The sequence below is a fragment of the Oryzias latipes genome, chromosome 11 (assembly GCF_002234675.1).
Source record: "Oryzias latipes chromosome 11, ASM223467v1".
Taxonomy (NCBI): domain Eukaryota; kingdom Metazoa; phylum Chordata; class Actinopteri; order Beloniformes; family Adrianichthyidae; genus Oryzias; species Oryzias latipes.
In genome coordinates, this window is record NC_019869.2 from 755,950 (window position 1) to 779,649 (window position 23,700).

The 23,700-nt window shown below is 47.5% G+C and overlaps 4 protein-coding genes and 1 long non-coding RNA gene across 6 annotated transcripts in view; 4 read left to right on the forward strand and 1 right to left on the reverse strand.

Moving 5' to 3' along the window:
- The window catches only part of LOC105354996 (CD209 antigen-like protein E), a 686,243-nt gene that overhangs the window by 68,378 nt on the left and 594,165 nt on the right, over positions 1-23,700 (forward strand). The window lies entirely within an intron of this gene.
- Positions 7,092-8,863, forward strand: LOC101175246 (extracellular matrix protein 1). The gene is made up of 3 exons (XM_004073693.3): positions 7,092-7,222; positions 7,292-7,539; positions 8,184-8,863. Exons 1-3 carry the CDS (start codon positions 7,150-7,152, stop codon positions 8,385-8,387), a joined length of 525 nt encoding a protein of 174 aa, XP_004073741.1. The 5' UTR covers positions 7,092-7,149; the 3' UTR covers positions 8,388-8,863.
- On the forward strand, positions 9,368-17,467 carry LOC105355004 (phosphatidylinositol 4-phosphate 5-kinase type-1 alpha). Its single transcript, XM_023959695.1, has 14 exons — positions 9,368-9,511; positions 9,796-9,911; positions 11,505-11,539; positions 11,726-11,821; positions 12,610-12,740; positions 12,838-12,955; positions 13,058-13,210; positions 13,309-13,608; positions 13,673-13,881; positions 13,952-14,035; positions 14,579-14,627; positions 14,702-14,786; positions 15,096-15,257; positions 15,345-17,467. The coding sequence occupies exons 2-14, from the start codon at positions 9,869-9,871 to the stop codon at positions 15,548-15,550; spliced, it is 1,671 nt and encodes a 556-aa protein (XP_023815463.1). The 5' UTR covers positions 9,368-9,511; positions 9,796-9,868; the 3' UTR covers positions 15,551-17,467.
- On the forward strand, positions 19,999-23,675 carry LOC101157953 (26S proteasome non-ATPase regulatory subunit 4). The gene is made up of 10 exons (XM_011480603.2): positions 19,999-20,101; positions 20,535-20,675; positions 20,785-20,899; positions 21,489-21,575; positions 21,694-21,762; positions 21,844-22,059; positions 22,161-22,269; positions 22,344-22,475; positions 22,553-22,605; positions 23,293-23,675. The coding sequence occupies exons 1-10, from the start codon at positions 20,076-20,078 to the stop codon at positions 23,461-23,463; spliced, it is 1,119 nt and encodes a 372-aa protein (XP_011478905.1). The 5' UTR covers positions 19,999-20,075; the 3' UTR covers positions 23,464-23,675.
- On the reverse strand, positions 22,745-23,296 carry LOC110015834. The gene is made up of 2 exons (XR_002291093.1): positions 23,104-23,296; positions 22,745-23,003 (listed from the first exon to the last, which is right to left on the reverse strand). It is a non-coding gene; the product is annotated as an uncharacterized LOC110015834 (long non-coding RNA).

A 23,700-nucleotide genomic window follows, 5' to 3' on the forward strand; every position in this document is an offset into this window, starting at 1 on the left:
TCCTGAGCGGGGGGCAGCAGAGCGGGGCAGTTTCAGACAACAACTGCACTCAAAGCAACACAGCATGAATTTAGAAAATATCATGTCTGAAAAATGACAAAAAACACGTTTCAAATCACTTTTTTCTGAAGCATTTTAAAGTCAGAGACAAACGGACCTTCAGTCTGACGGGTCGTGGTTGTGTGATGTGAGGTAAAGACAACAATACAGAATCAGAATGAATTTAAACATCAGAGGAACAAAAAGAGCTCCGGGTCAAATAGCTCACAAATTGACTTCAAACCTGATCTGAAATATTGCTTCCAGTAGAACCCGATCTGCTGGTTTTCTGATGTTCAGTCAGTCGTATCTGGAAAACCGTCTGAAGGAAATTCTGTAACCGGACGGGGTTTTCATTGAAAATGAGGCGTAGAGCTGCCGTTAGAGACGTGCCGGAGCTTCATCAAGGAAGATGAAGCCCCATGAAACCAAAGCAGCTTTTAACCTCACGATTCGCTTCAGAAAGAAACATTTATCCTGTTTTCCGTTCAAACACGTCTGTGTTCAGTGAATCCCTGCTGATTTTTCTGGAAGTGAAGCTCTGCAGAGATGCTGAAAGATCCTGATGAAGACAGAATTACGTGAAAGATGTTTCTAGGATCTGTCCAGTTTGAAGGGAAAAACAAAAAAGTAGAAAAACTTTGAGCAAAACGAGTGAAGAAAATCAATAAAAGTGGATCCAGAAGCCTGACAGGAGGCGTGCTGCTGAATTTCTGAGCCATCAGAATGAAATATGATACAAACAAACCTATTATTCACAACAGATTATTCCATAAGAGCCAGTTGTGTCTGGCCAAAGCCTTTGTCTGTTCTCCAGAGGAGTGATGTTCAAGGACAGGAAAAGCAAACCCTTCCAGTTTGGTTTGACCCTTTAAATAAACTCAGCCAACACACAGACAGTCTCCTGAAGGACCAGGACGTCTTCTTTTTACCGTTTCTTCCAGGCAGTTGTCTTTTTCGGCTGTCTTCTGCTCCAGGTTGAAGCTGGCCACAGAGCCTTCCAGGTCCTTGGCCGTCTCCTCCCCCTGAGCCACCAGAGCCTCCAGCGAGCGTCTGAAGCCGGCGTCGTACTCCACGACTTTCTGTTGGTCCAGTGCGAGGGCATCGAGGCTGCGGCGCTTCTCCATTATCATGTTCATTTCTTTGTACTGGCCCAGGAGAACCGTGAGCAGCCCGAGGGAAGCCAGCAGGCAGAACAGGAGGAGGATCCCGTACACCTTCATGGTGCTTGGAGCAGACAGACAAATGAAGGCAGGTGAAGGCGACCAACCTAAAGCTCTGCAGGAACCAGACAAACCGGTTCCAGACACCATTTACCTGACAGCTGACGTCTGGGATGCTTCTCTGATGCTCCTCCCCTCCGATGTTCGGGTAATTGTTTGTCCAGGACTGTAAACAGCAGCCATGAGGATCAGATATGATGTAAATTAGGCTTTGGTTCTGTGTGATAACGTTTTATAATCTTATTGTTGGGAACCAAACAGAGAGGCTAGAGGAAACGACAGAACAAAAGAGCAGAGTTTTATTTACCCACAAATAATATGAACTTCAACATGAGGAACCTGCAGGAGGTTTTTATAGAGGGTTTTTATAGAAAAACAGGGTGGATGAGTTTTCTCCCAGAATGAACCCTCTACAGGCTTCACTGCACGGCCTTAGTCTGGTTAAATACGTCAGAAGACAGCCTCACAAACACAGGAAGAGCTGCCCGCCTGCCTGCCCACCTATCTACCTGGCTCGGCTCGGCTTGGCTCAGCTCAGCTCGGCTTGGCTTCAGCAGCAATCAGTGAATTCTTCCACAGAGAAGCAGACAAACCTACAGTGGCTGGAGGGCGTGATGGACTGATAAAGGTTGTCTGATTGCATGCAGGGCAGGTGCGTGTGACCCCGTCCTCAGGCAGGTGTGCGAGGGCGACCCCGACACCTGACACGCTCCAGGATCTGCCCCGGTGATCCCTGCAGGTTCTGTCGGAGAACACAGCAGAACCTTCTGTCAGCATGGAGTGACTGCATGCTGTGGAGGCGGTCAGAAGGAATGTGGACGTCTTTGTTATGCGTCTGCATGGAGGGTGGGGTGGGGTGGGGTGGGGTGGGGTGGATGCTGTCATGCAGGTCCTGTGAGCTGCTTTGCTGCTTTGCGTTTGAGGATCTGAAAGTGAAGCAAAGTCTGCGTCTCTGCAGCAAAGATCCGTCTGCTGATCCTTGGTCCAGCAGGAACCCCCTGGAGCAGATCCACGGATTCAAACCTTTGTCTGCCACAGAAATCCCTGCTGCTCTCCTGTCAGTAAAGTCCGATGCTCCAGAGGAGGACCAGAACTTTCTGGAAACGTCCCGTTTCACGATTATTGAGACTGAAATGTGCTCATGAGTTTGGCACGTCTGTGTCTGTAACTCTTTACAGGCTGCTCTGACGGAAATGAGCTGTGGAACAACGTCCGGCCAGTCAGAAGAAAACAAGGTTAAACTGAGCCGCAGTTTATCTCCAACAGATGATTAGTCTGCTGGCATATCAGAAAAATCTGTCCGCAGTTTGGTTTGACAGGAGGATGAGGAATCAAACGTCTGTTCCTCCTCTGTGAGAACCTCCCTCTGATAGGAGGCACGAGGTCAGACGAGGTGACCAGCAGCTCCGTTTGGGGAGTCAGATGGGAGCGTTTCCGATAACCGCATCCGCCTGCGTCACACTTTGCTCCGTCAGCTAAGATAAAACAAGCTGGGATTTTTCCCTCTTTAATTAAAAAACAAACATGGATTTGTTTTCCGGAACGTTCAGCCTGAAAAAGGCTTTTCCAGGAGGGAATTTCTGACACTGATGAAGCACATCGGCAGCTTCTGACCCCCACTGTGAGGAACATCTGCAAGGACCGAGGTGTCCTGCAGCATCTCACAGGTGTGGGGGGAACCACCACAAAAGGAGAATTTCTGTGGAGTTTCAAATGTCTTTGCATGAACTTTAACAGGAATTCCTTGTTTGCTTTGACATCTCAGGCTGTTTTTAGTCAATCCCCGCAGGCGGGCTGTGAGCAGAAATGGAACCAAGAGTTTTTGCTTCAACATGAGAGCACTGAAGGGACCGAACGGTGATGTTTTCTCTGGAGAACTCATGACCTCCATGACCTCTACAGTAAAAAGGTCAAAGTTGGATTCTGCTCACGGTTTTTTGAATCAAACTTTTCACATTTCTAAAATATAGAAAAGCCCACAAGTGACCGGGATAGGCTCCAGCAGCCCCGTGACCCCCAAAGAAAATTAACAAATGAATGAATGAATGAATGAATGAAGCAGAAAAAAACTCAAAAGTGCTAAAAAAGGAAAACAGGACTGGATCCTGCAGAAAGCTCGTCATTGGGGCTCCTTCCTCAGTGTTCTGTGTTTGACAGGAGCTGACCTTCATGAGGTCTAGTAGAGCAGTTTTGGGTGAGAAACAGAAAAAAGGGGAGCAGTTGTTTTCATTATTACGTTCATTCAACCAGGAAGTTTATTTTTCTTTCACAAAACCCTGAACTTTAGATAAGTGGAAGAATTGATGAGTTTGCATCGTCCGGACCGCAGGCGCTATCGGACTGACTGCAGATGTTTGGATTTCTGGTGGTTCAACCGTGACGTGACGCCAAAACAGCTGCTGAAGATTTTCCTCAGTTTTTGTTCAACTTTGTGTTTGAGCAGAAACGGCACTTTAGGACAAAAACACAAGTTATTTTTGGAGAAAAGAAATCATAGAAACAGATGAAACGCAGCATTTTCCTAGAGCACAATTTCACAGAGCACGACAGCCTCAGCGCTCAACTGTGCTTTACATATACACAAATACTCACAAATACACACACGTAGACACACATAGACACACACATGGCTCCTCTGTCTGCACTGATGCCGCTTAGCGTGCAGAGCAGGATCAGAACTCATGTGACCTTTTTTCCTCACAGTTGAAGGATTCTTGAGAATCCCTTTTGTGACTTTAAACATTATATTAATTTAATGAAATACACCAGCTCCTTGAGAAGGAAACAAGTCCCCGACCATGATACTGCCACCCCCATGACCTCTATCATGGACTCTCTGAGGTTCTCAGTTTTCTACAAAATATATATTTTTTAATCCTTATGTCTAAATAGTTTTTTTCTATTTTTTTTCTAAGTTTCTTTGTTTTTTTCCCCCTCCTCAGATCTCAGAGAGTGTTCTTAAAGTGAACCACCGGATGGTTTGTAATCAGAACCAGGAACATCCTCTGATCTGAGTTCAAGATTCATCGGTTTGAGGTTTTATTTGCAGTTGCTTTAGCTTGCAAGAAAAAGAAGACATCTTCTCCAGGGGTCTTCCTCCACCTGCCACAGGTGTGGCCCTCCAACCTTCTCCAGGGGTCTTCCTCCACCTTCTCCAGGTGTCTTCCTCCCACCTGCCACAGGTGTCTCCCTCCACCTTCTCCAGGTGTCTTCCTCCACCTTTTCCAGGGGTCTTCCTCCACCTTCTACAGGTGTGGCCCTCCACCTTCTCCAGGGGTCTCCCTCCCACCTTCTACAGTTGTCCTCCTCCAACCTTCTCCAGGTGTCTCCCTCCACCTTCTCCAGGGGTCTTCCTCCCACCTGCCACAGGTGTCTCCCTCCACCTTCTCCAGGTGTCTTCTTCCACCTTTTCCAGGTGTCTTCTTCCCACCTTCTCCAGGTGTCTCCCTCCACCTTTTCCAGGTGTTTTCCTCCACCTGCTCCAGGTGTTTTCCTCCACCTGCTCTAGGGGTCTTCTTCCCACCTGCTCCAGGGGTCTTCCTCCTACTTCTCCAGGTGTCTCCCTCCATCTGCTCCAGGTGTCTTCCTCCACCTTTTCCAGGTGTCTTCTTCCCACCTTCTCCAGGTGTCTCCCTCCACCTTTTCCAGGTGTCTTCCTCCTACTTCTCCAGGTGTCTCCCTCCACGTGCTCCAGGTGTCTTCCTCCACCTGCCACAGGTGTCTCCCTCCACCTTCTCCAGGTGTCTTCCTCCACCTTTTCCAGGTGTCTTCCTCCACCTTCTCCAGGGGTCTTCCTCCCACCTGCCACAGGTGTCTCCCTCCACCTTCTCCAGGGGTCTTCCTCCACCTGCCACAGGTGTCTCCCTCCACCTTCTCCAGGTGTCTTCCTCCACCTTTTCCAGGTGTCTTCTTCCCACCTTCTCCAGGTGTCTCCCTCGACCTTTTCCAGGTGTCTTCCTCCACGTGCTCCAGGTGTCTTCCTCCACCTTCTCCAGGGGTCTTCCTCCCACCTTCTACAGTTGTCCTCCTCCAACCTTCTCCAGGGGTCTTCCTCCACGTGCCACAGGTGTCTCCCTCCACCTTCTCCAGGGGTCTTCCTCCACCTGCCACAGGTGTCTCCCTCCACTTTCTCCAGGTGTCTTCCTCCACCTTTTCCAGGTGTCTTCTTCCCACCTTCTCCAGGTGTCTTCCTCCCACCTGCCACAGGTGTCTCCCTCCACCTTCTCCAGGGGTCTTCCTCCCCCTTCTCCAGGTGTCTCCCTCCACCTGCCACAGGTGTCTCCCTCCACCTTCTCCAGGTGTCTTCCTCCCACCTGCCACAGGTGTCTCCCTCCACCTACTCCAGGTGTCTTCCTCCACCTTCTCCAGGTGTCTTCCTCCCACTTGCCACAGGTGTCCCTCCAACTTCTCCAGGTGTCTCCCTCCACCTTCTCCAGGTGTCTTCCTCCACCTGCCACAGGTGTCTCCCTCCACCTTCTTCAGGTGTCTTCTGCCCACCTGCCACAGGTGTCTCCCTCCACCTTCTCCAGGGGTCTTCTTCCCACCTTCTCCAGGTGTCTTCCTCCACCTTCTCCAGGTGTCCTCCTCCACCTTCTCCAGGTGTCTTCCTCCACCTGCTCCAGGTGTCTTCCTCCATCTGCTCCAGGTGTCTTCCTCCCCCTTCTCCAGGTGTCTCCCTCCACCTGCCACAGGTGTCTCCCTCCACCTTCTCCAGGTGTCTTCCTCCCACCTGCCACAGGTGTCTCCCTCCACCTTCTCCAGGTGTCTTCCTCCACCTTCTCCAGGTGTCTTCCTCCCACTTGCCACAGGTGTCCCTCCATCTGCTCCAGGTGTCTTCCTCCCCCTTCTCCAGGTGTCTCCCTCCACCTGCCACAGGTGTCTCCCTCCCCCTTCTCCAGGTGTCTCCCTCCACCTGCCACAGGTGTCTCCCTCCACCTTCTCCAGGTGTCTTCCTCCCACCTGCCACAGGTGTCTCCTTCCACCTTTTCCAGGTGTCTCCTTCCCACCTTCTCCAGGTGTCTCCCTCCACCTTTTCCAGGTGTTTTCCTCCACCTGCTCTAGGGGTCTTCTTCCCACCTGCTCCAGGGGTCTTCCTCCTACTTCTCCAGGTGTCTCCCTCGCCCTGCTCCAGGGGTCTTCCTCCACCTTTTCCAGGTGTCTTCTTCCCACCTTCTCCAGGTGTCTCCCTCCACCTTTTCCAGGTGTCTTCCTCCTACTTCTCCAGGTGTCTCCCTCCACGTGCTCCAGGTGTCTCCCTCCACCTTCTCCAGGTGTCTTCCTCCACCTGCCACAGGTGTTTCCCTCCACCTTCTTCAGGTGTCTTCCGCCCACCTGCCACAGGTGTCTCCCTCCACCTTCTCCAGGGGTCTTCTTCCCACCTTCTCCAGGTGTCTTCCTCCACCTTCTCCAGGTGTCCTCCTCCACCTTCTCCAGGTGTCTTCCTCCACCTTCTCCAGGTGTCCTCCTCCACCTTCTCCAGGTGTCTTCCTCCACCTGCTCCAGGTGTCTTCCTCCCGCCTTTTTGTTTTTTAACAGTTTTGCGTGGATCCACACATGAACATAATAATACTCAAACATATTTTAGGAAGTATAACGGTGCATAATGAAAACAGGGCTGTTTTTCTGACAGAATCATCAGCTTTATTTAGTCATTTTTAATATCATTCAGGATTTTTTTGCTTTGAAAGCATCCGGATGGTTGACCAATTCACAAAAACCAGCAGGAGGCAGATTTGGTTTTTATCTGAAGTCTCTCCGTCAGACACGCTCACCACATTCCTTCCGTCTCTCCACTCCCCCTGTCAGGCCTGTTCACTCCCTGAGCGTGAATATAAGCTGCTCCGAGAGGCGTCTCCGTTCCAGATCAGCCTGAACCTCCTCCACAGTCATGGCTCCTGCAGGAGAACTCACGGCCTTTTGGATCACAGCACTGCTGACCTGCCTTGGAGCACAGCTGGGAGGTAAACATCTCTGACACACACTTCAGTCTGCCGGAGCGTTCACCAACCTGTGCTTTTGCGTTTCCATAGAAACCAAAACAGTCTTCCCGTACGTCCCCTTCCCACCCGCTCTGCCCATAACGGAGAACCTCGCTGCCATTTGCCAGGAGGGGAGCGGCCGGCCCAGATACCCGGACAGCTTCTTTCCTCCGTCTGGTTACAGCCACGACCGCCGGCGTGGGAAGGCCATCAACCGCCTGGAGTCCTGGTTCAGTCTGTGCTGCAGCGGACTCGTGGCGCAGCAGCCCAGCCAGATCCTCTGCTGCGCCCAGCAAGCCGTGAGTCGCTGAGGCTGTTCAGAGTCGGAAATTCTGATTTATGTTCCAGCAGAGCAGACGCTCAAGGTCAGGATTACAAACTCTGGAGGGAAATGTCACCGTGACAGGAAGTGAATCTGATGAGTTCATTAAAAGGGTAAATGTCACCTAGGTGTGTGACGTTTACTCTCCACGTTTGACCCCCTGTCCTGGGGGGGCGGTTAGCTGCAGACTCAACCGCGCTCAGGGACCATTTATCTGGTGGTTCAAATCCCCAAAAACTAGGCAGATCTTTTCTAAATTCAAACTAAACAGTCACATTCAAATATGCAAAAAAGCTTATTTCCAGTTATGAAAAGTTTGGCAGTTGATACATTCAAGATGATAAAAGTTCATCCATGACCTTGGACGGCCTGAGCAGCGTGAACCCTGCCTCCCCCCAACAGCAACCCTGGAAGGGATCGAGCATTAACACTAAGAAAGCTTCAGTGTTAGGACTGATAATTATAACACAATAAAGAAATACATGTTTTTTTCCTCATGAATCAGTGGAAAAACAATCCTTCAGAAACTTCAGATAGCAGCACATTGCATATCAGGAGGCAGAATACTCTGATTACAGTTGTCTGGGAGTTTGTTCATTCAGGTCAACTCTTTTCCTCCAGTGGATTCAGGCCCTGTCCCAGTTCTGTGAGGAGGAATACTCCACTAAGACGATGGTGTACGAGTGCTGCGAGGACAAAGGGCCGGCGCGGTGGATCTGCTTCAACAGCGAGCTGCCCAACCCCGACTACAGCCCCAAGCCGGGCTACACCGCTCCAGCCATGCCTCAGGAGCCAGGATTCAGCTTCGACCCAAATGTTTGCTAGAGATGATGGCCGACGCATCCTACAGAGCAGAACCTTATCCACCGAGTTAACTCCTTTCCATATATCGTGTTTTTGTTTCAGACACACTATATCAGCATAAGTCCCTCTAACTTACTCTGTCTGTTCTCCAACATCAGAAAATGCATTTTAACACCAGTTTGTTTCCTTCTGCACAACATTTGGAGCCCAACAGGGACATTAAAGCAGTTAGTGTCTGAAAACATGGATTTGAAATGAAAACAGTTTGTCTTTTGTGAAAGTAAAAAATGTAATCACTAAAATGTTTTCGGTATAAAAATGTAATAAATATGTCTCAAATAAACACTTTAAAAGTCTGAGTTTTGCTTAGAGTCATCTTGATCCAAAATTACGAAGGTGCTTCTCACCTGTTCAGTGTGAAGGTGAGAAGCGACGTTCATTTCCTGTCTTCAAGTGGGATCTTCAAAATAAAACTTGGTTGTGCCATTTTTTGTCCATACGAGTCTTTTGATATTTTTTCCCCTCATAATATTTATTCTTTTAAAGGCTTATCAATAATCACCAGCAAGTGCATCATTTGATCGTTTATGGTAGAAGAACTTGTATCATAATTTTTATAAATTCCAGTTACGATAAATATTAATATTATTAAAAATTTGAATTTCTAACACACAGTAAAGGGACTTTTATCTGTTCTTTGCTTTTTGTCTAATCAACTGTTCGCTGGAGCCTTTTATGAATTCATAATCCTGTTATTCACGTGTTTTTGAAGAGACGTCAGCTCTTCAACTTATTTTCAGTCAAAGTTGTTCTGTTGACGGTTGTGTCAAATCACAATGATGTGGTCTAAATGTGTTGTCATTTTTGTTCATTACATTCATCACGATCCAGTTCGTGTTTGTTTGTTTTCTGTTTTCTTCCTGAAATAAAGTTTGGAGGCTCCTCCATCAAGTCTTTGAAGGCTTTTATTGTGAAGGCGGAGCGGAAGTCGCCGTCACGCCTTCGCCGCTTGATTCCGGGTAAAACCCGGAGCGTGAAGTCTTCCGGATTACTTCCGTGTTGGTTTGTTTTGGGGCAAACATTGGACCTTAAACCCGTTTTTAGATTCCCCTGGGACCGTCCTGCCCTATCCTATAGACTTTAAAGTGAGTCTTGAACGTTCCGTTGCGTTTTCGGGTGTTCCGGTTGTAGTTATCGTTGGTGATGAAGACTTTTTCGGTTCGTGAATTAACGTCGCGGCTCAGTAGTCAGTTCGGGCGAGTTTCTGCATTCGTGACATGCTCCCTCCATGTCACCACGAGCCTCTCCACGGCATCCCGGTCCCTTAAACGGGCGTCTACGTGCAGATTCATCGGTCGCCGCGGGGGCTGCTGGGATCAGGGGGTCACGTGGACCCTTTTGTTGATGCGCCCGTGTTTTCTCTGAACAGATCCAGCCTCTGGACCGGATCGGAACCCGAACCTTCTCAGTGGGAACAGACCGAACGAGGGGGCGGAGTCTGAATGGCCACAGCTGCAGAGGAGCCGCCAGGACTTCAGGATTACAGTAGGTCCTGGTGTTCCGCTGGCTGGTTCTGATCCACAGGGTGGTTCTGTGCCGGAAGAGCCCCACCCCGCCCGCCTTTTGTTTTTGTTTAGTCTCGCGTTTGATCTCCCTTTGATCTTAACCCGCATTTTTCTCTAGAATCGTGTGCTCATGGAGGCGTTTTTCCAGAACCACCGGGGACTTTGCAAGTCCAAACAGAACCTTTCGGCCGGTTTTGGGTCAGGTGGTGGAAAAGACAAAATAATCTTCTCAAGATATTTACAGCTGCGTTGTTTAAACTCATAAATGTTGGCTGAACAGCAGTAGACGTCTACAGAGCAGGGGTCAGCATTCTGGGGCACGCGGGCCACAGCTGGCACGCTGAGGGAAAGTCGGTGGCACGCGGGGGGGGGGGGGGGGGGTGAAAGCAACAAGCATTTAATCTGTTAGTACTTTTAGGATTTGAAATAGAGACAAGGAGATATTTTTCCTCCACGGGGTTTTAAAGAAAGGAACCAATCAGCAGCGCTGTTACTGTGACTCCGCCCACCTGTATAAATACTGGCCACTTTCCACATCAGCCTTCAGAAACGGGCAGTTTGAGTTAATGTAGGAAAAAAAACAAAGTTTACCATGGAGACATGAATAGGTGTTATTAAAAAAATGAAGAATGACGCTGCTGAAGAGATATGTGACTGTAGTTAGCGTAATAAACATAAAAGTGAACACATTTAGTTTTGCATGCAATAAAAGCCCTGAATGACCTGATATTGTGTCATAATGTAACAGAAGAGGAATAAACCAAAATAGGCTTTTTTCATGTCAATGGTTGTGAAGTTCTTAGAAATATTGATGGTATTTTGTTCCAAACGCTGCACCATGAATGCACTACTGTTTAAACAAACATAGTTTCAATATTATTTTCATTTTGACCTATTTTCTTTGAGCCCTGGTGTTATGACAGCATTTAGATTTTATTGCCAAAATAGGTTTAAAAAGCGAAAAGACCTGCTGTTAGGGAATGGAATAACATTTCAGATCTACTGGAAATGTTTTTGTATTTCTTCATATTTGAATTGGCATTTTAGTTGGTGAAGGCACAGCTGTTGAGGAGAACATCTGGAACTTCACGTCACAAACGCTGCTGAGGGTCCAACGTCTGAGCTGCTGTGACCCTTCTGGGCCACCGTAGAACCCAAACGCCTGCTTTATTCTGTCGGATCAGCACAGATGGATTCTTGCTGCTGCCACAGAAACGATGACAAAGATGGAAACCATCGTGAAAGATGTTCTTCATGTTTATTGGCTCCAGAGATTCTATTTTCTATTGTATTTTGTTCTCTAACTCTTTTTTTTAAATTTGCTTTGCTTTAAACATAACATGAGGTTATGGATAATTCTATAGAATAACCAGGAAACTTTCAGTTTTTTCCTCTTGCTTCGCTCTGGACTGATGTGAAGTCATGCGATCCTGATCCTCTGGGACCTGTTGAGTCAGTTCTAGAGAACGCCGTCCTCTCTGAGCGGGAAGAGCTGGAGGCGCCAAACGGAGCGGGGGCCCCGTTCCCTCGTCTGCCGTTCACGTGTAACGCCTGGTTTTCTTTGTGTCTCCAGATTCACCGGCTCCAGCCAAGAATGCGACAGCAGAGGTGAGAGAGGACTTTCTTCTGACTTCAGCAGGAAATGTGTAACGTGGCCTAAATGTGTCGTCAACACCAAAGGAGTTGAGCAAGATTCTGCTGACGGGACGTCTGGTCCTTCCTGTTTGAAACCTGAGAAGTTCCATGTTGCCTCTGGCGTGCCAGTCTTTAACCTCGTTGTGTTTGTGGTTCCAGGGTGCGAGCGGCGGCGGCAGGGGCATGTCCCAGGCCGCCAAGAAAACCATCGGCCATCGTGGAATCGACCCCCAGGGGGAGACCACGTACAAAAAGGTGAGGGGTTCACTAAATCCACCAGAAGCGGGGCGTGTCCTGGTCTCATGCTGGCCTGTGGCATTAGGAAACCCTCTGATGGCGCTCTCACGCGGCAGAGTCTCTCCTCTGCTGGCGGAGATGATGGGGGTCCACCCACCCCCCCAGAAAAACTTCTCCGGCTGAAGTGAAAAATCAGTGGGATCTCCTCACGACACAAATGCAGAATCTGTGATCATGAATCCCATTTTATTTGGAATAGTCCGTTTGTCTCATTACGTCATGAACATTACGAGGTTTTTTCTCGCATAATTACCAGAGAAAAAAAAGTCAATTTAAGAGAGAAAAACTGGTAAACATAAAAAACATTCTCATAAATCTGAGTTTTTTTCTCAATAATTTGAGCTTTATTCTCATAATTTAACATTTTTTCTCATAAAATTATGATTTTTTTCTCCTAAATTAATCAAAAAAAAACTCTCAACTCTCAGAAAAAAAAGTACATTTAAGGTTTTTTTTCCCATAAAAGTATGATTTTTTTTCTTTCTTCTCATAAATTTACACCTTTCCTTTTTTTTTGTGGCCCTAAAACTCTGTGGTAATGAATTGCTCCAAAAAGGAGTGTGAGGACGAACAATGGCGTCCTTCCATTTCTCCATAAACATCATTTCGTGGTTGTTCACGTATGGAAAAAGCCTGAAGGTGTGAAACAGCCTCACAGTCTGTTTGCTGTCAGACGGGTGAGGCTGACGTTCTCTGTGCCGTCATGACCTTCCTCCTCTGAAACCTCTTCTTCCTCGCCCTGCCAGACCTCCTCCTCCACCCTGAAAGGCGCCATCCAGCTTGGCATCGCCCACACCGTGGGGAGCCTGACCCAGAAACCTGAGCGGGACGTCCTGCTGCAGGACTTTGAGGTGGTGGAGAGCATCTTCTTTCCCAGGTGGAGACGGGCCTCTTTTTTTTCTGCTTCTCTCTGACGCGACGAGCGTGTCGGCGTCTCGCCGTGGCGTTTTAACCAACCTCTGCTCCTTTGGCAGCGAGGGCAGTAACCTGACTCCGGCTCACCACTACGGAGACTTCAAGTTCAAAACCTACGCTCCCGTGGCTTTCCGCTACTTCAGAGAGCTGTTTGGGATCCGGCCCGATGATTACATGGTACGTGTTGTGGTCGGATCTGGAGGACGCCGCGGCGTGTTTGAGAGGCCGGGGGGGGGGGTTCTGGAGCTGGTTTTCAGGTTCTGCTGGTTCTGGTTGCAGTACTCTCTGTGCAACGACGGTCTGATCGAGCTCTCAAACTCCGGCGCCAGCGGCTCTCTGTTCTACGTCTCCAGCGACGACGAGTTCATCATCAAGACGGTGCAGCACAAAGAGGCGGAGTTCCTGCAGAAGCTTCTACCCGGATACTTCATGGTGAGACCGGAGGCCGGCGTCTCTGCTGCCGTCGCTCTGACAGAAGATCTGACTCCTCTTTAGCTACATTCTCATTTTGAATTGTCTGGGGTCCTCAGAACCTAAACCAGAACCGGCGGACCTTATTACCAAAGTTCTACGGGCTGTACTGCGTCCAGGCAGGAGGCAAAAACATCCGCATCGTCGTCATGAACAATCTGCTGCCGAACACCGTCCGCATGCACAGCAAATACGACCTGAAGGGCTCCACCTACAAACGCCGAGCGTCCGCCAAAGAGCGGGAAAAGGCCATTCCCACGTTCAAGGACCTGGACTTCATGCAGGACATGCAGGAGGGGCTCCTGCTGGAAGGGGACAAGTACATCGCTCTGTGCAAGACCATCCACAGAGACTGCCTGGTGAGCGGAAGCTTTAACCGTTCAGTTGGGATCAATCGTTTGTGACTCTTGTGTTTGGCTGCAGCTCCTGCAGAGCTTCAAAATCATGGACTACAGCTTCCTGCTGGCCATCCACAACATGGACCAAGCCTGTCGGGACCAAGCCAGCGAGGAGGCCGTCGCGGGGACCCCGGACCAGAGGAGGCCGCAGGGCCAGAAGTCTCTGTACAGCACGGCCATCGAGTCCATTCAGGCCGAGGGCGGAGCCATGGCGTCCACGGGCTCAGCGGACGAGTGAGTATCCGCCCGGTCCAGGAGGAGGTCTGTGTGGTAACCGACATGCTGACCGCCGGCGTCTGTGCAGGACGGGAGGCATCCCTGCGTGGAACTCCAGGGGGGAGCGGCTGCTGGTGTACATCGGCATCATCGACATCCTGCAGTCCTACAGGTAAAGCTGAACGTGATTCTGAGCGTGTGGATGCGTCGTCTGGAACGAAGAACGCCGTCCGCTTCACTGAGCCCGAACGAAGCCGCTCCAGAGGTGGTCACATGATCTGCTCTGCAAAGGCGACGCCCACAAACTTTAGACATAAAGGAAAATGTCCTCATCTGCAGAACAACACGAGATTTAGCTTTAAAACCACCTTTTCTGATTTTATAACCCGTCCTCCAAGAAAAGTGAACACATTTAGAAAAATAAAAGTTAAAAAGGCAACATTTTATATATATTTACAATTTAAAAAGTTCAACAATCATAAAAATTATTTCCAGAATAAAGAGGTAAATTTTTGCTGTGAGTTTCCTTTTGGTGAGGAGAAAGTTTTAAATGTGAAAACCAAACATTTCAATTCTGATGTTTTTAAAGTTGATGTTCAACTTTAAAAACATGATTTTATCTTTTTAAATCCTAAATTTACTTCTACATTTTTTTTAAGGTTTTTCTTCTTGCTTTCAAACGGATTTTGTCTTCTTTATTTATGTCATTTTTTAGATTTGTAAAGAAGCTGGAACATTCCTGGAAAGCTCTGGTTCATGATGGGGTAATCAGCTGTTATTCATTTATGTCCCTCATGCTTTCAAAGAGAAGGATCTGATGTCAGACGTCTGTTTCCAGGACACCGTGTCGGTTCACAGGCCGCGATTCTACGCAGAAAGATTTGAGAAGTTTATGTGCCTCAGAGTCTTTAAAAAGATGCCACGTAAGTCTGATCTTCAGTCGGAGCCCGGACGCTCGGTTGCCCGGACGCCCGGACGCCCGGACGCTCGGTCGCTCTGTCGCCCGGTCGCCCGGTCGCTCGGTCGCCCGGACGCCCGGACGCTCGGTCGCCCGGTCGCCTCGTCGCTCGGTCGCCCGGTCGCCCGGTCGCTCGGTCGCCCGGTCGCCTCGTCGCTCGGTCGCCCGGTCGCCCGGTCGCCCGGTCGCTCGGTCGCCCGGTCGCCCGGTCGCCCGGTCGCTCGGTCGCCCGGTCGCTCGGTCGCCCGGTCACGCTCTTCTGTTTTGAATCCAGTGAAGAGCTCCCCGTCTAAGAAGCGGCGTGCCAACGGTCCTGTGAAGAAAGCCGTCGGCTTCGGACCGTCTCTGTCCGCTCAAAGCAGCATCAGTACCCAGCAGCCCCCCCTCTCGGCCCAAGTCAGCTGCGACGGCGTGGAGGGCGGCGAGTCCGATGGCGGTGAGCAAACATCCAGCATCACGCCAAGTGTTTCCTTCACAACACAGCTCTGACGCCTCCTCCTGTCCTCCTCTCTCCTCCTTCCAGCGATGCAGTCGGATCGCCCCGACCTCCTCCCCAGGACGCCAGCTCCCAGCGGCGCCGCCGCCGGCACTCCCACAGCCTCGCTTCACTCCTCCCCGGCAGCAGAGCCGTCTCCTCCAAATCCAGCCCACCCAGCGGGGGAGGGGAGCGGCGGACCAAAGGATCAGGAGAACAGCGCCGCCATGAGGTCAGAAGTGTCACTGCACTAACGGGCCACATGCAGACGAGTCTGTTGACCAAAGGAGAACCTTCAGAACTCATCAGACCCGATCAGAAAATCCGCAGAGAGACCAACACCCCCCCAAAGCCCCGTTTCTCAGCTCCAGATGGTTCTTCCTGTTTCCTTTCTGCCGTCAGAAGCTGCAGGCGGGCGTGACGAAGCAAACGGAGGTTTGGGGTTGTTGAAGCTTTGCTTCTGGGTTTTTCAGGCCTGCTGGGAGCGGCGTTCTCAGTGACACGGGCCTCTTTGGGAGTCCAGGTCTGGCTTCTTGTTGCTCCTGAAACTCTCTTTTTACCAGCCGTGTTAGATGTGGCCTCAGTAGAACCAAAAACGGATGTGGAGAACATTCATCCTGAGAGGGTCCTGCCCCCCCGGCAGAACCCCCCCCACTACGGAACAAATACTAATAAAGTCTTAAGTGTGTAAGTGGAACCAACTGCATTTTAAAGCTATTTTGTTGCTTCATTCATGACAGAGCAGGCTGGTATCTGTGGAACTAAGCAGTGTAGTTATTAGTGGGCGGTTAACACTATCAGTGATCCCATTAAGCCGGATTCTCTTCATGTTCTGACTGTTTTTTAATCAATATTATTATTATTATTATTTTTAACTTTAGTTTATTTTTCTAATTTGATTCATTTCTTTTCTTCTGACTTCCTTTTAATCTTGGTTTTTATTTTTACTCTGGGTTTAGTTTGTGTGCCTTGCTTTTGCTTTCGCCTTTGCACACGGTTCCGGGGGCGGGGCTAAAGTCGGAGGACGTCCGTCGCTTTGAGCCTTTTTTGCTGCTTTTCTCTGCTCGGCCTGAACGGACGGCGCCTGAATCCTCCATTCCATTCTGCCCGTCAGCAGGAAAACGCTTGAAACGCAGCAGGAAGTGAAACTCCCACGGCACCTTCTGCTCCGCCGTCTGTCAATCACCAACAAAAACTTTCACACTGATGTTCTTCCTGGGGAAGTCTTTAAAAATCAGCTGATCGGAGGGACGGCGTCTCTGCTCGCTTCTCAGCGTCACACATGGAGTGAGACTTTGCTGACATTTGCCATCCACGTCAGTCCAGTTTGAAGCCACGCCTCCTGGAGTTGACCTCCAGCTAAGGTCACAGTTCTGAGGAAATCCCTGCAAAGTGAGGTTCTGTCCCAAACCAGCCCGTGAAAAGCCTTAAAGAGATGTTCAAAAGTGAATGACAGGAAGCGTGAGCGACTGAAGGTTTGCACATTTTCAGAGAACATTGAATGTTTTCATCACAGATCAAAGTGTTCATGAATGAATTAATGATCATTACCGACGTTTTTTTCTCCGGTTTGATGTCCGCTGGGCGCGGCGTCAGGAGGAAACGGCGGCGTTCGGTGAAGCTGCTCCCTTCATGGGACGGGCCTCTTCTGTGGTGCAGGTTTTCCCTGGGGGGGGTCTAACTGTCTGCTTTAATCATCAAACTGCGGAAATGTATTCACATTATTCTAAATGTTAGCTTTTAGGCTATTTTTTATGTTAAAAACACACAAACTATGCAACCAAATCCTTCAAAAATGACATTTGTGACCAAATAAATGAAATGTTTCAGGTGGACGAACGCAGAAACTCTCCCCGATGCTTCAGATGTACATTAATAGTATGGAAGCTTTTTCCACGCCGTGTATGAACCAAACAAGTGAATGTATTCATATTTATTGTGATATTTATTGTCTTGGGCTTAAAGGTTCATTTCTTTAGGTAAACTAACCGTTTTTCTCTTTCATTGATGAATTGGGACGATGTGAACAGCTGGAACGTCTGCTTTTCTTTGTGTTTCCTCCAGAATGAACATAGAAGTATGTAACGGTAGAATCACAGCCGTGCCTTTCTATCACACTATGGGATGCTCTATTTTCTAAAGTTATTACTGAATAAACAGATTTGGGTGGATTTGTTTCTTGTTTTGCATGGAACTGCTTCTAGCTGCAAAAATGAATTTGAAACGCAAAACTTTCCCATTTCTTTGAACTCCAGCAGTCAGAGATGATCTGGAGGTTTGGGGGGAAATTGATCAGGACAATTATGCAGATAAAGAATAATAAAAACTTTATTGATCCCACAAGAACATTGCTTTACTTAAAAAAAAAAGAAGCAGATAATGACTAAAAATGTGAATAAATTCATTTGAATATAGGAATGCATGTCTGCATATTTATAAACATTTACAAATAAACTCACTTTTTTGGGATCCATGGGTTGTTCTTCTGAATCAGTGATGACAGAACAATCAGATTTATTCCAAATATTCCTTTCAGTTCCTATTTTGTTTCATCCAATACCAGATGTTTGGAAAATAGAACAAAATACAAAGCACTTTTTAATTTAGTAAAGAACTTATGTAATTGTACTGAAATTCTATAGACTCGGGTCCAGCAGATGAAATATTTTAGGTTTTCAGGGAAGTTACCCAGAAGGCCACTGGATATTAGCAGCCATTGAAATTAGCCAGCAAGTCGTCATTGTGCTGACTTTATACGGTACAATAACAAAAGACAAAAGAAGAATCTGTGGGAAAAACTAACTTAGATGTTAGTAGAATGGAAAAAATAGAAGCGTCTCCACTCGCTGAACATAAACACGTAAACTTAGACTAAATGATTTATTTAATAAGGAAATCCAATCAAATATATCTCAAATTTTTGTGAAGAAAATTGCAATTTATTTTTTCCCCAAATTAAAGAAAACATCCAAAAGCCAGAAGACGATGATAGAATTAGTTTAGAAGATGATGTAACGATATCAGAAACTGAAATTGCATTGAAAAATATGAGTAATGGTAAATCATCAGGAACAGATGCACTGACTCCAGAATTTTTAACATTTTTCTGGCAGAACATTAAAGATTTAATGATGAATGTTTTCAATGATTGTATCCAGGATGGTTTTCTAAGTCCATCTATGAAAACTGGACGGATAACCGGACTCCCTAAACCAAATACGGACTTGACAGAATGAGAGAACTGGAGGCATCACTGCTGTGTAATGATTAGAAACTATTGGCTCTGGTTTATGCAAACAGGATTAAACTGCTTCCAGACAAAGTAGTGGATAGTTTTCAATCTGCCTTTATAAAAGGAAGAAACATATATAATAATGTTAGATTCATTCTGGTCATACATTCTAGTCACACATATATATATAGTGCAGATCTTTGTACATTAACCTAAAGAATATTTTAAAAAATTTTACTCAATTATTTATAAATTTGCTTGGAGGAATAAGACCCATTACATCAGAAAATCTTAACTAATTGAGGAATATAATTTAGGAGGTATGAAGACGATTGATTTTGAATCAATGGTTGGAACCTTTAGAATAAAATGGTTAAAAGATTTTATAGCCAACCCTGACTTAATATGGTTTAATATTCCCAAAGACATCTTCAAAAACGTAGGTGGATTAGATTTTTATGTTGATGTGACTTTGAAATCTTCAAACTTCCTTTAAAGATGTCAGAATTTCACCAACAAGAACTTTTCCTCTGGAAAATGATATTTAGTCATAATTAAACCCCTCGCTGCGCCCCCCTGTGGAACAACAGAGTAATGACCACAAACAGGAAGACAATGTTCCATCAGAATTAGTTTGACCACAAGATCATTTTTGTGTTATTATTGATTTAAATGGAGAAATTCTTCAATTGAGTAACTTCAAAAGCAAATATATTGAATTTTAAACAAAGGAATTTTGAAAACCTGCACAGCAATTCTAATTACTTTAATGAGTACTTTACGCTAATTACTTTAATACATTTAATAGAAAATACAATTTTGTCTTCCAATGTTTAAGTTAAACTACCAAATTTAGTAATAGGCTAAACAAAACTAACTGAAAATAAATATGGGATAAATAAATATAAAAACAAACCCTTTAAAGGTCAGTTATACGAGGACTTTAACAGAAAAGTTAAATATAAAATAACAGACACCTGTCAGTCACATCGGGTGCTAAACTATAGAAATTCATCAAATGGTCCCCAAAGATTAAAGAAATGCAATTCAAACTAATAAACAATTATTATCCATCAGCAGAACCACTGAGGAGTAGATTTGACTTTGAGGTTTATAGTCGACAAGATAAATATCATAGTCATAAAATAAAATGGAAAAAACATTGGTCAAATTTTCTGTGCTTTAAAAATGAAGTCAGAGTGTATTTATCCTCAATAAATATATTCAGAAGTCAAATCCTTTATTGGTGACATTTGTAAGTCTGCTACAGAATCCAGGCTCCAGATTGTTACGTGCCTGGAAACGTAATTCATGCTAAAATATATATAGGTACACATGTTTGGTTTTTATTTTTTTCTGTAGAAAGCTGTGACTTGCATAATTTTGTAGTTGAGTCGGAGAGAGTTTGTAATTATATTTCAATATAAAAATAAAAAAAAGTTCTGAATCAGTGAAGACTGACCAATCAGATTTAGTCTTGCTGGATCTCCGTCCAATAGCATAACGACTTTTAAAATTACGTCAGCAAGCAACAAGAAGTTTCCAAAATGGTGCTGGAAAGTACGATGGTCTGGTAAGGAAGCTAAAATGTATTTTAAAACAGTGTTTACCTGTCCGGTTAGTGTTTATTTTAGGCTATGTCTGTCAATCACTGAATATTGATGTTCCGCAGCCTGAAATGAGGGACATGATGGATATTCCGGACTTATTATGGGCTGTTCTCGTTAGCCTGCTAGCTCTGGGGCGACCGGCTGAGTCATGTAGCCCTCGTTAGCATTGAGTTGATGTTTTGCAGCAGCGGCGCTTTCATCATGGGGTTGTTTTTAGGCGTTTTGAAGTTCTGATGTGACGTCACAGAAGCGGTTTGGGGTCAGTTGTGGTGTTTACACATGTTCACTTTAGCCGAGTGGTCCCTCCCAGTGTTAAAGCTGTTCAGTTGCTTGTTGTTGGGACGTGCTGGCGGTGTTCGCGCAGCAGAGCAGCTCTAACGGCCGTTTTCCCGCCAGTGTGGACAACAGTGAATACATGCGGAACGGAGACTTCCTACCGACCAGACTACAGGCTCAGCAGGACGCGGTCAACATCGTCTGTCACTCCAAGACCCGCAGCAACCCCGAGAACAATGTCGGCCTCATGACCATGGCGAAGTAAGACCTCCTCTGTTCAGGACACGCATGCGTGGTGACGTCACGGTTCCCAGCTGTGCTGTCAGTGGAATTCAAACGGTTTCTGTGTTTTTGTCTTTACCTGGAACAGCAACTGCGAGGTCCTGACCACTCTGACCCCGGACAGCGGACGCATCCTGTCCAAACTGCACGCCGTTCAGCCCAAAGGGAACATCTGCTTCTGCACGGGCATCAGGGTCGCTCACGTGGGTATCCTGCAGGTCATGACCTCTGGCCCACATAGGACGGCTTTGTTTCAGGGATATCTGTTCTTACCTGCCGTTCAAGTCTAAACTCGGTGGTTGTCAAATCCGATTTGACTGAATCAAACATGGAGGTCTTTGTTTACATCCTTGGTACCAAGACTCCACCAATATCAGCCGTTTAGTTAACTTAAAAAAACATTAAAGGATATATAGCCTCTATGAATAATACCTTTGTCAATGAATGTCTTTCATAGAAAGCTTTTGTCATCTCAGAAATAGTCAACATCATTTTGAGACTCATTGAATTTACTTCCTGCTGATCTGACGTCAGTTTGAGGACGCCGGTCTGAACGGCGTGTTTATCCTTAATGTGCTTCTGCGTTTTATGAAATGTTTTAGCATCAACTGTTTGTTATTTCAGGGATTTGTTTCTTGTTCTTTGTGTAAAAAAATGGACAAAAGCTGCAAACCTGCTTCTGCTGAAAGCGCGGTGATGTGGTTCTGCTGCTCGGTAGCGTGACGTCACGCGTCCCTGAAAGCAGGCGGCAGTTTTCCTGCAGGTTCAGGTTTTGTTCTTCTCTTCCTACAGTTGGCTCTGAAACACAGACAAGGAAAGAACCACAAAATGAGGATCATAGCGTTTGTTGGGAGTCCTGTGGAGGATAATGAAAAAGATGTGAGTTTGAGGTGAAACTTCTGCGGGGAAAACACGCTTCCTCCCGTGTTTAGGAGCATCAGTTAGCGTGGAGGGCAAACATGCGCCGTCCTCTTTAACCGCCTCTTCCCTCTTCCAGCTGGTCAAGTTGGCGAAGCGCCTAAAAAAAGAAAAAGTGAACGTGGATATCATCAACTTTGGAGAGGAGGTATGGGAGCGTGAGAAGGTCCGAACACGCGGGGAGGGGGGCGGCTCCCTAATGAAACGTGTTTGTCTCCCGTGAATCCAGGAGGTGAACACGGAGAAGCTGACCGCTTTCATCAACACTCTGAACGGGAAGGAGGGGACGGGCTCCCACCTGGTCACGGTTCCCCCGGGGCCCAGTCTGGCAGACGCTCTGCTCTCCTCCCCCATCCTGGCGGGTGAAGGAGGCTCCATGATCGGACTCGGTGCCAGTGACTTTGAGTTTGGTGTGGATCCCAGTGCCGACCCAGAGCTGGCCCTGGTACGGAACCAGAAGTTTTTCTAGCTTCAATGTCTTCCAGTTTCTTGGAACATGACTCTGGTCGGCTTTGCACACGTCTCACCAACTGTCGCTCCCGTCAGGCTCTGCGCGTCTCGATGGAGGAGCAGCGGCAGCGGCAGGAGGAGGAGGCCCGGAGAGCGGCCGCCGCCTCTGCGGCCGAGGCCGGCGTGCCGACGCCCAGTGCAGACGGTGAGAGCAGAACCATCCATGAAACCCCCCAGAGGAAATTCTAGAAACCAGACGTCCGTCTCCTTCACACTCAGAGTCCGAAGACGCCCTGTTGAAGATGTCCGTCTCTCAGCCGGAGAGCGGCTCGGCGGCGCTGCCAGACTTCAGCAGCATGACCGAGGAGGAGCAGATCGCCTACGCCATGCAGATGTCTCTGGCTGGGGGAGGTGGGTGTCTGCTCTGATGCTGTCAATGCTGGTTACTCCACATCTGTGAAAGTAAGTCCATGTTCTGACGTCAACAGAGTACGGGGACATGGACACGGGAGCCCCCATGGACACGGGCGAGTCGGCAAAGGCGAGTGATCCCGTCTGAAAGGATTTATGGGTCCAGCGTGACGCTGCAACCAGCTGAGGGCTTTTCATAAGAACTGCAGTGACTCCACAGAAAATGAAGGAGGAGCTAGTTTTCAGGAGAAAAGACTCTCAAAGGGAAATGTTTGGAAATCGATCCTTTACTAGTGTTTTTGTCATTTTTAAAACGTTTTATGATCAGAGAGATTTGAAAAGTTCAGGCTGACGCTGAAAAGTGAACAATTCTTCAGCAGAATTTCCTCAGACATCAGATCAACAAAGGGTGGATGTCAGGTTTTCCTGGATGTTTTTGGCCTCACTGGGCTGCCGTCTGCTTACGCTGAACCGGCGATTCTGGTTCTGTAGGTCCGTCTCAAGGGAAAGAAGTCCAATCGGGATCATCTTAAAGAGAATGAAAAACCAGATTAAACATTTGAAAAAGAAAGAAAATAGCTGTAAACCTGAAACGTACCAAATGACAGAAACAAAGTGTATTTCTCACGTTTGTACTTTAGTTTGTTTACGGCTGTAATCTGGTTTTTGCTTCACTCGGAGCGGATCTGGATTCATTTCTTTCTGTTCCAAAGTGCCTTCCAGGCCGGTTCCTGGTTCTGTGATGGATGGCGATGCTGTGTGTCGTGCCGTGTGCGACCGCGTCGTCCTTTCATGTCATGTGTCTGTTGTTGAACAGGACGAAGACGACTACGATGTGATGCAGGACCCGGAGTTCCTCCAGAGTGTGCTGGAGAACCTGCCCGGCGTGGATCCAAACAACGAGGCCATCCGGAACGCCATGGGCTCCCTCGCCTCCCAGACGGGAAACAAGCCGGACGACAAAAAGGAGGAGGAGAAGAAGAAATGATGGGAGGAGGAGGAGGAAGGTTTCAGACATTGCTGATGCTCCTGCAGGACATGAGACCCAAAGACCTCCAGACAGTTCAGAGGCCCGGTTCTCTTTATAGCATCAAATAAAAAAGTTCTGCCCTCCATCCCCCCATAGATCAGTCTGTGGTTGGTAGTTCGACTCCCTCCGGTTCTGTCTGTTTTTGCAATAAAAGCCGTGTGTCAATCTGCCGCCTGTTGCTGCCTTTCTGCCTCT